Below are 12,711 nucleotides of genomic sequence, written 5' to 3' on the forward strand. Positions count from 1 at the left end.
AGCTTAGTGAGATTAGTGTGATATTATAGGACAAACCTCTTAATTAACTCAACAATTGATATGCCAGTGAATATGAGTAGCATTTTTCATACTTTACATTCTGATAAAATACTCATGTTCATATTTGTTATTTTATATCATGACAACCAAACTATGTTTATTATGTTTAAATTTGGAATCAATTTAAACGAGCATTTGCTAAAATATACTTGGAACAACATGATTGTGCATCCGTGACGCCAGGAATCGAATGGATATCCAGTACGTGCTACGTTAGCCTCACCAACAAGGGAAAAGAGCATTCTTCGTACGAGACTTGCTACCGCATTTCTTCACTCCATTCGAATCAAACAACTCTTATTAGTCTATACGTACTTTGCCGCAATGGAGGAAAAAATGCAGAAACAATCGAAACAATCCGAAAATTACTTCAGTAATCACTCATCATCGAGTAGATAAATTAACAATCTTTTGCTCTGTTAGATAACAAGCACAAGAATTTGCTTTAACTTGAATACCTGATACATGCGTTACCTGATACACCGAGCGCAAACCTCCAAGCTCCTTTAAGATGCATGAAACAAATTTACAACAGACTGCTCCGGTAGACAAGAACAGGAGCCCTAGAAATTCTTCAACAAAACTAAGCATCAGAAATGAATTCGGCATGCCATCCTGTATAAAAACCTTCCAATTCATCGCCCTGTGTAGGTCAACCATACTGATGTCAGTTGTCAAGGGATGCTGTACAAGTAGATATCAACCATCATGAGACATCCTGGAAATGATGGCATGGCTGTAACATCGAACATGTTATACAGGGGCAATTACGCCCATCCAAATTGTCTAATTACAACCCTTGTCCATCGAAATCTGATCTGACGGGATAATCCAAGCCCTGTAGAGCCGGTATTATTCTTAAATCCTCTTCTGAGTATGCCGGAATGAACCAATACCACTTGTTGTACCCAAACACCTGATAACAGAACATGTTAAAAAAAACATTGCATAATAAGGAAAGCTAATGTGTCATACAAGTATACAAAGGTGGTGGCAAACATGAAAATTGAGAATTAAGTAACAATACACATAATATCGGAAAAAAACCTTGGCTAAGAGACAACAATGCATCAGAAATCTATAGGAAAAAAGTTAAGGCTGTCGATTTTGCAAACATTTCATACGGAGTTGAGATTATCCTGCCAGGCAACATGAGAGGAATTTCACAACTCAGTCTGCCTCTTTCTACAGAATCATATATTTTTCTTTAGGAAATTAGAATTATAGATTTCCACCTATGCAACATGTGCATATACAACATACAGATTGTATACTGCTTAAGTCTTGCCAAATTGACATTGAAAATGTAAAACTACCTGCTGTACATGTACTATATTAACCCTCCAAAATGCCTTGAGATTTATGCCAAGGACATCACAATAATTAGAAAATGGGATGGAACTAAAATTTTGGACATATGCGTCAGGAATGGAAATAGCAGTGGTAGCCTGCCAACCAAACAAAAAAAAAATCTAAATGCAAACTTCTAATTTGAATTTAAAATCAAAGGTAATAGTTAGTTTTGATTTCCTTTTCCTCAATCTAATGAAAGTACTAGTATAAAACTAATGAAGGTTAATTTATTTAGATGAGGCAATGATTCCACGCTGCTGTTCTTATAAATGATAACACGAGCAACCATCAACCTTATCGGCAATCAATGGCCATACGAATATTGAACTTGCTGTATTGTATTGAATAATTGTTAGCTACGCAACATACGTATCAACTAAGTAATGTGGTTCTACAATTTAATGAGCTTGCTTGTCAGTCGGTAACTAGTAAAATCTGGCCATTCAACAGCTGGTGACCGGCCTCAAATTCAAAATTTCAGATGGCAAATTTGGCCGGTATACCGTCAGCGTCAGTAACCGGCTAGTTTTCAGTACCAGCCTGGTTCTGATATTTTTCACATTTGAGGTTTTAATCCTTCGTTTGCATCCACTGTGAGGCACATTCGATGGTGGTGATAGTACATACATGTACAAGTGGGAAAGCCACATTGCAATTAGCACCCATATTTTCAGCACCTGTTATGTCAACATTGCCCACAGGCACTAGAAGGAATTGATTCGAGCAGTTAAAACATCCAGACGTCCCACGTGACAGAAAAATTGTATCAACATAGCACATATTAGTTAAGTGGTATAATATAGAGTGCAAGTGTAATGCCGATGCAATTTTCTATTTTAGTTAGCAGAAAAATAGAAACAACCACATAGATTTTCAAGTGACTAAATTTGATCTATGTCAAGGATGTCTTAGAAACATTTCTGGGTGGACTCTGTCAAATTAATTGATCAGATCATCAGAGATTCAGAGTAAACATATAAGGCCGAAGAAGCCTGACCTGAGCAAAATTCCTCCTCCGTCCAAGATCATACTTCCAGAATGGAGTAGTTTTCTTCTCATATGCCTGTACGTTAGTGTAACATATCAGATTTATTCTTTAGCATATTTAGCAGGGAAAAGTATTGGAATGTTTAGGTACTTGCCTCAATTGTTGTTGTGTTAGCAGAAACAAGTGATACATGCATGATCATAAAACCAAGGACACTCAAAGTAAAGGCTAGATTCAATACTGCCAGGGAAAAGGGGAAGTTTCAATAAGGTGACTTCAATTTTTCAAGCAAAAGAGTGCAATGCAGATACTGAACATCGAAGAATGTATTTACCAAAGGTCAGGAATGTGGTTGCAAGTGCTCCAGGAGTTCCTGGAATCTCAACATCACTGAAGAAAGCAATGAAGTGGGGCAATAAGGACAGGGTAACAAGTGCCGTCTCCAGAAAAGTATAGAACTGCATTGTACAAAAGACAAAAAAGAATAACTTAAACACTCTTACATCTAAAAAGAAAATAACAAAGAAACTGATTAAACGATCCCTTATTTGTCAATCAATCATTTTGCAGGTCATAATATGCGAAATGAGGTCACATTGACTAGTGGTTTGGACCCACCATGTCAGACTCATATTAAGGTATCTCAGACAGAAACAATATCATATACTCATTCTACCCTATGAATACATCAGTTTGGAAGAAAATGAAAAATCCAAAAGGAGGTTGCACCAGCACTGCTGACAACACCAAGATCAGAAGCAGTGCACTGGTAGAATATATTATGTTAAACAATAAAGTACATTACTTATTCCTAATCCAAGCATAGAGGAGACCTTACACAAGCTCCTGAAAAGAAATTATGTTCTCACCAAGGCTCCTAAAATCGAAACCTCCACATTTAGTTTTGAAAGGTTCTCGCAGACCATCTGAACTTCTAGAAGAATAATATTATATTGACATTTGAAAAGGATTGCTGGTACATTCAGTGAACTGAAAATGCAAAGGGTGTAGCATGGATCCAATATGGATTATATTGGTGTGCCTATGAACATATGATGATTTCAATTACAATTCAACTAGCGAACTGAGCTGTAGCTCAGTTGGTTCATGCCTCCCGTAGAGAGGACAGCCACCTAGGCTCGAACCTAGGGCGCACCAATTTGTGGATACCTCCCTGAGAAACTGGTTTCAACGAGTTTCCTGGCCAGCCAAAATTCGGTACTCCCCTACCTTAAAATTTAAAAAATGCCCCCGGGGGGTCTCTCCTCGTGGTCAAGAAAAAAAAACATTTCAACTAATTTGGCATTCTTGCCAACAAGTCAAGGCCCAGAGACATCTAATTTCACAAGTTCGACCACTTCATAGTGTGCATTTTTCAATATCCATAGGTCTATCTCATAAGTATGATCTACATACTGGAACAGAAATCAGCATTCTCTATCATGGTCACTAACTCACTGATATAAAAAAATGGATCAATATGTTGATCTCTAACTGGTATAGTTCATATAGCTGTTGCATAAATAAATAAATGTTGTATACTTTCAATGCATGAACAGAAGGTGCTGAGTATCCTACCAGGAAGAGAAGGAAAAACTTGTAGTTTAGCGCCCCAACACAATTCACAACCCATACACAATGATGATCCATCTTAAGCACGCATCTTCCACCTGAGATCAATTAAAGGCATTAGCATACCACAAGACAAGAGATAATTTTGCATTCCTTGAGTAAATCGAATCTGTAACTAAATTTAAAGTTCTGAAGTTGAACTTACAAACAGAACAGTGATGGCACCGGGGTGGCTTCAGCTGGTTACACTTCCTGCAGTATCTGATCCTTGGACTCCCTGTATCACTGAGATCAATAGATTGCTGTGAATTCATGAAACTATTGAAGTTTGAGGTGGACAATGGTGCAGTTTCTCCTCTCTCTTCGTCAACATCTGATCTCCAATTTGGTGGAACACCACCAGGGTCAGTAAACACAACAGAGAAATAACTCCACAGAAGCATGACAAGCTGCATCACCAGAAAAAGAAATGTGTTGCTTTTAAGTGTTAACATACCAGGTAATGGGATTTCAGTATAAAAAAAGAAAAGATAAATGTTTCTTTTAGCATGTGACAGAAAATATCGTGAGAAATAACAAAAGCATTCACTGTTGGTAGGTTGATGGAATTATGTGGACTACTATGGCAATATGAGCAGACCATTATTAACAAAAGTTTTGTGCAATCCTACAGTATGTAGTAGTGTTTTGGCCATTATACTAATAAAGCTTCAAAATAGCCTCCTCCCAATTGCCTAATTCTTGAGAACCAAGCTATAGCTCGATTGGTTGAGTCTCCCATGGAGGAGGACACCCACCCAGGCTCCAACCCGGGCGCTCACAAAAAAGGGAACCTCCCTGAGTTGTCTAGCGTGTTCCTAGTCAGCCAGGGTTCGGGACCCATTTCTTCTTAGGGGCAACGCCATGGGGACGTCTCTCCCCTAGTCTAAATCGCCTAATTCGCGTACCTTGTATTGTTGGCCACCTCTCAATTTTGGCTCAAGCTCTGCCACTGAACATGAGAGCAAAATGAGGCTACGTATTAATGGAGACCTAATTATACTTTTGTTTTTTCAAACTAGTTGAGAGTTTTGAATCAAACTAAAGAATTAAAGTTGAGCTTAAAAAAAAAACACTGGTATTTCATGCAAAAGATGCAAAGAAAAGTAAGCAAGACATTCTAGCAAGGTAACACTAGATGAATCTCTAAGAACTCCCTGAATCGAGCTGCAGCCGGAAAGACCATACACTGACTAGAGAAGAAAGATCAAAGAAGCACAGCATGAGATTTAATTTCACTCAGGCGCCTAAACCCATCGTCTCTGCATCGAAATAAAAGTCAAAGATCCAACCCCTCCACCTGAAGATCCGGAAACGGAGCACCAAAGGGACTGAATCACGCTAAGAATCACCAAAAGCAAAGGAAGGGGAAGGCAAGAGGCCGAGAGCGCACCAGGAAGTGGAAGAGGAGGAGGACGGCGAGCGCGGCGAGGGCGTCGAGCGCCCCCGTGGCGGCGAGGAGCGCGGGCCCGTAGTTGCAGAGGACGAGGGCGTAGTAGGTGACACCGACGACGGCGAGGACGAGGAGGATCATGACGGAGCCCAGCCCCCGCAGCGCCGTGCAGAACCTGAACACGTTCCACGCCATCGCCGCCCCCGATCTGTGCATCTCCCTCCTCCTCACAACGGCGCCGCCGCCCCGCGGGAACGGCGCTTACCTATCACCGCTGCGGCGACGAGGAGAAGGCAGGGCAGTCGCGCCCCGTTAGCCGCCGGGTGACCTTTTCTGCGGGCTTCTACCTGCCGCCGCGGCGAATTCGTCTGGGTGTCTTTCCTTCGGGGTTGGGTTGGGTTGAGGGTGAGGTGAGACCGGCAGGGACCGCCGCTGGATTACTTCGTGGCACCCTGCCCCGCCGCACCCTCTTTTGCCTCATTGGTTCTTCCTCACGGTTCGAACACGCTACAATCATGGCTGCGACCGCGAACTGTTTGAGTTTAAGAGCTTATTTGTTTCAGCCGCATATTATAAAAAACAATTTAAGATTTTAAATTATAAAAGATTAAGTTGTAAGAAACTGGATTGTATAAATTGTAGAAGCTGATGAAACCTAAGATTAAATTGTTACCATCTAAATTGTGATTTGAGCTTATTTGTTTCAACTTACATATTATAAATCACAATTCATAATCTCTGGCTAAAATAAATAGGACCTAATATATTAAATTGATAGTTAAAACTTTGTTCCATCTTATTACTAACCGTTCAAATATTAAATGGACTTTGTTCCTTTCTTTGCGACAATAGAAACTACTTCACCACCACAAGCATAAACTTCTTTTTTTAAAAATTAAATGAATTACATTGTGAAAAGTAAATAGTTATGGTTTAACTCTAAAAATAAAAAGAAATACAAATATTCCATGAAAAATTAATAAATCAAATAAACCTCGTTGATGTTTTTCTAAAAAATACTTTTAACTTTTGGAATTCTTTTACTCAAAACTCGGATACTATTATTTTCTTCGGAATTTAGAAAAGGGATTTCTTTGTATGATTGGAAAGTTCCAAATTTTTTTGATAATTTAGCAAAATGTTATATTTGATAATTCATCATTTAATATATTGATCAAGAGAATAATTAGGAAACATTCAACGGTCCACGAGCACTAGCTACCCTCCCCTTGACGCTATGAAGAATCTATAGTGCTCTGCCTCCAACCCGTGCTCAGCTCTAGCCACAATCGAATATGCTTTGTCCAAAGTCAAATTCAAATTCAAATCTCTCATTTGAATCTATCTTAAAACCAATTTTCTTTTCCTTTTTCTTTTCTTTCCCGGGCCAGATTCTTCTCTCCCTCTCTGTTTTAGCCCAAGCGCCAGCCTGGCCCGGCCTCTGTTCTTCTCCTCTCTCTTCTCCCTGGCACGGCCTAGCTGGCCGTTTTCACTTGCGCGCGCTCGGCCCATCCGCGTGATGCCCGCGCCTCTCCCCCCTTTCTCCTCCCTCCAGCGTGACACACCCGTTGTCGGTCATCGTTTTTCCCTCTTCGGCAAATATCCTATGCACCTGACCGAACTCCACGATCTCCACTCTCTCTTCTCTCTTGCTCTCTCTCTCTCTGCTGCCCATGCTCACGCACCTATGTCCTGCCACAGCACGACCTCCGCATCCACGATCGCGCGTGGATGACGCAAAGCGCCCATGCCGCTAGAAATATGGTGGGCACCGCTTCGCCACCTCACCACCGCGCTGCCACTGATGACCGCATGACGTCATGCGCTGCACCGCCTTGCCGTGCTCCCTCTCCCTCTATAAATAGAACCGTTCGACCTCTCTCTCTCTCTCTCTCTCTCTCTCTCTCTCTCTCTCTCTCTCTCTCTTCGTTTCCCCAAGTCTCCACCACAGCTCACGGCACCACGCCATTCTCTCCGCCTCGACTCCGCCATCGCCGACCTGCCACAATGTGCTGCCGAGGAGCCTTAGGACCTTGCCGCCATCCCTGTGTCGCCATGCGTTTGCCAGAAGCCCGACGGGAGCCCACCCGCACCAGTAGCTGAATAGCTCCACCACCGCCTCTTCGACGGATCACCAGCCGCCACCTCGCCCATCGCCGTTCTTGCGCTCGGTGAGCCTCCCAGTCCCCTCGTGTGTCCACATAGATAGCATGTCGCCTCCCCAAGTCCTTTCTTGGTCGGTTGCCGTGCGCCACCATGTGTTGCCTTCTGCCATTGTGGTTTTGCTCATCGCCGGCATGCTAGTGCACCATGTGTATGGCCAGCCTTCATGCTGTGTTGCCTAGGGGCCTCAGGCCCCATTTCTTTACAGGTTGGCACCTCCCAGTTGCCTAGCGGCCTCAGGTGCTGCCCATTTTACCCGCGTCGCTGCCCTCTCCTTCGGCCACCATCTAGTGTTGTTCTCACCGCTGGCCGCCATCGATGAGACCGTAGACATGTTCCCTGTAGTGCCTAGGTGGCCGGTGTGAGCTTCTCGTTGAAGAACTCCAGCGGGGGCGCATCTCTGGAGAACTCCCCCATGCGCGCCGCCGTGGATTCCTTGCCGCTGGCCATTTCTCCCTCTCCTCCATCGCTTGCGCGCCCGTGCGCCTGCACGCTCACGTAGACCGGCCAACGAGTCATAGCTCGACCTGACTGAGTGGGTCAAGGCTCAACCTAGTGGCTGGCTGGCTAGCCTGGTTAGCCCAGCCGCCCATTGGCGCGCTCCTGTGGGCCGGCCCAGCTTCCAAGCCCATTATCCGACTAGCCCAACCTGAGTGGACCAGTACTGTGCAGTTCACACCCAGTCCGGCCCATCCAGACCCGAACCTAGCCTAATCTGAGCCCAATTCAGCCCAAACAGTTATTGTTCATGTGGGTCCCATCGAGTCACTATTCATGTGGGCCCATATTACTATTCAGTGGGCATCACCTGTGGGTCCCAACTATGAATAGTGTAATTTTATAATTTCTCTACTTAATTTTAGATTAAATCTTTCAGGAGCTATAACTTCTCCGTTCTGGCTCCGATTTCGGTAATTCTTTCGCTGAAATTCATCTAAAGTTAAGATATACTCATCTATCACGTTGTGATATCTATTAGGGATCATTTGACATTCCATTTGGTGTTATTTAATTCTTCTTTAGTATAGTTGTTATTGATCGTAGTCGCAATTGCAGAGCAACCAGAGTTCTGTGAGGAGTGCGCGGGAAGTGTCAGGAGCGAGGAGGATTCTGACTACAACCAAGAATTCAAAGAGAACTTCGAAGAAGGCAAGCCCTATTTCCTTGATCATATTGAACATATGTTTTCAAATAATTTACATGATCAACTTAAAACTGAACTTATATTGCATGTGTTATGTATTGCGCTTTTACAAACTGCTCGTAGTAGTTAATCCTATTAAACACTTGCTATGTTATAAATGTTATCATCCAAAACACATATCACCTAGGATTACTTGTTGTTATCTTTATTAATGATAGACGATGCCTTGATATCTATTATGCTTAGGATTGAATATGTCTCCTCAGAGACGTCGCTTTTAAAACATCTCTCCTCAAAGATAAGATTTACTGTTATCAATAATAACTCATATACCATGAATCCTTGATGATTGTGAATTCCGTGATGGTTGTGAAATCCTTGATATCGTGTGGGATATGATGGGAAGATGTGTAAAAATAGGTGAAAGCTACTTTGGCATGGGTAGGTAGAGTAGTACTCTGGACGAGGATGCTCTTGGGGGCTTGAGTTACCTTTGTGGTATTCATTGCTAGAAGATACCTTCTCTGGCTGTTTAAGTATCAAATCATTTCGCAGTCATGCCTTAGCAACCCCGTGCAACCATGCATCCTGAATGGGTAGGACTTGACTTCTCCTTCACCGAACTGAGTTGGGCACCATACTAGGAGGCTGGGAGTAGCGAACAGTCAAGTGGCCATCTATCCCTCTGTTTGGAGGTTGCTAGTACCAGCCTAGTCTTAAAAAGGGGACTAGCCTTCAATACATGGACTCTGGCGCTTGGGGGTAAATCTCGTAGAAAAGGTCAACAGGAAAGGTGTTTGGAGAGTCTCGGTATCATTTGCTCCTCCGCTTTCAATGGTTGTAAGCTAAGCATATCGCGTGGATAAAGCTGTACAATCTCTGTAGAGTGTAAAACTGTCTGAATAGTCTTGTCCATGGTCATGGACATGCGAAGGCAGAACCTTTTTTACTAGACTCTGCGTGCGTGCATCTTGATGAGTGAGTGTGTGGACTAGATGTCTGTGTGATGAGGTTGCTGGCTAAATCCGCCAGGATCTATGTGGTACAAGAGGTACACCAGATGTAATGGAAGGTACTACGGAGTGAGGTGTAGCCCCTCCCAGGATCGAGAAACCCCTAGATATAGCATGTTAGCTGGTTTTAAACTATTTAAATTGTTTTAAAGTCAATCATACTTTACGCTTAAAACTAAATTGTAAAGCCTTATCCTTGAATCACCCCTTTATTCATCTATCAAACACCTTAAAGTAGTATAAGGCTTGCTGAATACCTTCCATACTCATCCTTGTTGTCATTTAGATGAGGAAGTCGATGCTAACTTCGTCATAGGTGAAGACAAGGATGAAGAATAGTCTTAGAAGTCGCGCTTACACCCTAAGCTGCTTGTGGCTTGGGCTTTTGCTTTCCGTTGTGTTTTGTTGGCCTCTCGACCAAGTTTGTAATATACAGTGTGGTTTGCAAACCTTTTGTACTTTGTAACTTTAATAATTATGTACGAAGTTTGACTGTGATACTATAATTGTTATATTGTGCGTATTAGCTACTTAATCCAGAGATAGATACTGGAGGCACAGGAGAACCTGGGTTCGAGGCCTTACATGATTTGGCGATGCCTTCCTTCTCTTCATCAGAATATCCAGTGTGTAGGGTAATAGTGTCCATGACTAACCTTTATTGTATGGCCATATCCGGTGAGGTTTGAACGCACACACCAGAACATCCTGTGTGTACAACATCTTCAAACTTCAACAACAATATCTTTGTATAATTGCTCAGGTAATTACTCTGATGATCACCAGAACATCCGATGCTTGATCCTCCGATGCACTCAATGGATCTTACAGTGTGTACAACTTCAAAATTTTGTATCAAAAATCCTCTCTCTATAATTCATCTAGTGAATCCTCCTATGTTCATCAGAACATCCGGTGAACATAGCTTCAATTTTTCTCTCTGTATAAACCTTCCGATGAATACTCTGATGCTAATAACATCATATCATCCGGCGTTAACCAAAATTTTGGGACTTCTCCAAATCATTCCAAACTTTGATCCGTCTTTGATCTTCGCTTTCCTGAGCTTCAACTAAGCTACCTAGTGCTAGATTTAACTAGTGTGCATGGTAGCTACCTCTTTAGATCATACTAGGTCAAACTACTATTCTTAACCCCTTAATAGTACAGCCAACAAATGAAAAACAAGAAATCTATCTACTCTAAGTGTCAACCCAAGTCCTTGTGACACTTAGAACTAAATAGTCATTAATTTCCGCGCATATCATTTGCAGATAACCATAAAAACCAATATTCAGGATGAGAATACCTAAGAATTATTATCATGATCTAACTTTCAATGAATCCTATAAAACAAACGTTAGTCACGAAGATCATGTTGTCATTAGTCATCAAAACTTAAATTAAGCACCTAGATACTTACATACTAGCTTGACAGAACATTATGCAACAACATCTTCAACAAAGAAATGTTTTGGTTTAGAGAAAGGGAAGAATATTAAGTCTTTTAGGAAAAAAAAGCTCATGAGAAATCCGCATTGCAACGAGAATTTGTACTAAAAAACTTAGTGTAAAATTTGCAATTGCAACAACAAAGCATCAATATTCCAAAGAATTATGCAACAATTCATGGAACATGTGCAACATATTTAATAAATGTGCACAATAAATACAATAAAATAGCACAAGGACCAAAACAATGAAAATTAAAATTGCAGTATTTTCGACAAGAGATGCAACAACCAAACCCAAACCAAAAAATGCATGCAATGTCCCTATTGAAGCAGACCTTTTGTGATTAGATGAAGATGAGACCCACCAAATTCAATGAGGTTGATCCGTGTAGGCAACAAATCATGTGGTTCCAACCACCCAACAAGAACTCCAGCCATGGCCTCTGCGTGCGTGAGTGAGTTATTGAGAGATAGATAATCGCCGTCTCCATGGGGGAGCAAGCTGGAGGAGAAGCTGGGTGGGCGTAGCAAACATGCTCTTGGGGAGATTGTAGCGATCATATTTAAGACATGTATGTAATTTTAGTGATTAATGATAACATAGTCAATGAGACTAACATGTTTGTCAAGTATATATTTTAGTAGGTCTCATGGATGCAATACATGAAGAAGCCACCGAAGTCGGGACAAAGATTAGCTGAATTGGAAAAGTCTCAGGAAAAATGTGCACGTTGGATGCTTTGGTGATAGAGATGTTGTACACGTTGGAGCTTTTCAGCTCTTGGCACTTGTACACACTGGATGGTCCGGCGCTTGAAGTTGACAACGCCGGAGTATTTCTGTCAGAGGGAAGAAAATCGAAGAACACGCCGGAAGGTCTGACGATATGAAGTTGAATACCCTGGAGTATTTCTTGCAGTGAAGGCTGCAAGTGTTGAAGAGTGAAGATCAACATGTTAGATGCTCCGGTGCTGTGAAGATCTACTTCGTCATCTACTTATGTGCCCGATTCTAAGCTTTCAAGGACGTCTCACCACCAAGTGATAAAAGCGCATACTTAAGTGCCTCAAGCACACCCTTGAGTATGGTCTTTGGTTCTTTGCATCCTCTTCACTTTCTCTTCAAGATTTTTTGGATGCAGATTTTGCTAGTTGTAGAATTGACAGGAAGAGTTCCTCCAGTACTTGTCATTTCTTGGTTACTTCTCTTGTTTATTGGCCTTCTTGCAAATAGTCTAGTGTTACGTAGTCAACTGCTGAAGCGGAATATATTGCTACCGCTAACTGGTTTTGTTAGGTTTTGTGAATGATTGCTACTTTGGGAGACTTTGGATTAAACTTTAAGAGTGTGTCACTCCTATGCGACAACACCAATGTTATAAGCCTAGCCAATAATCCAGTCCAATATTCCAAAACCAAACACATAGATGTGATATTCCACTTTTTGAGAAACCACAATGAGAAGGGAGACATTGAGCTAAAATACATAGATACCCAAAACCAGCTTGCTGATATCTTTATCAAGCCTCTCAA

The 12,711-nt window shown here is 41.9% G+C and overlaps 1 protein-coding gene across 1 annotated transcript; it reads right to left on the reverse strand.

The window, feature by feature from the left end:
* Positions 1 to 452: 452 nt before the first annotated feature.
* On the reverse strand, positions 453 to 5,902 carry LOC133922168 (probable protein S-acyltransferase 14). The gene is made up of 7 exons (XM_062367377.1): positions 5,406 to 5,902; positions 4,179 to 4,422; positions 3,980 to 4,071; positions 2,736 to 2,859; positions 2,556 to 2,641; positions 2,411 to 2,476; positions 453 to 976 (listed from the first exon to the last, which is right to left on the reverse strand). Exons 1-7 carry the CDS (start codon positions 5,619 to 5,621, stop codon positions 851 to 853), a joined length of 954 nt encoding a protein of 317 aa, XP_062223361.1. The 5' UTR covers positions 5,622 to 5,902; the 3' UTR covers positions 453 to 850.
* Between the last annotated feature and the right edge of the window lie 6,809 nt (positions 5,903 to 12,711).

Source organism: Phragmites australis, chromosome 6 (assembly GCF_958298935.1).
Source record: "Phragmites australis chromosome 6, lpPhrAust1.1, whole genome shotgun sequence".
NCBI lineage: Eukaryota > Viridiplantae > Streptophyta > Magnoliopsida > Poales > Poaceae > Phragmites > Phragmites australis.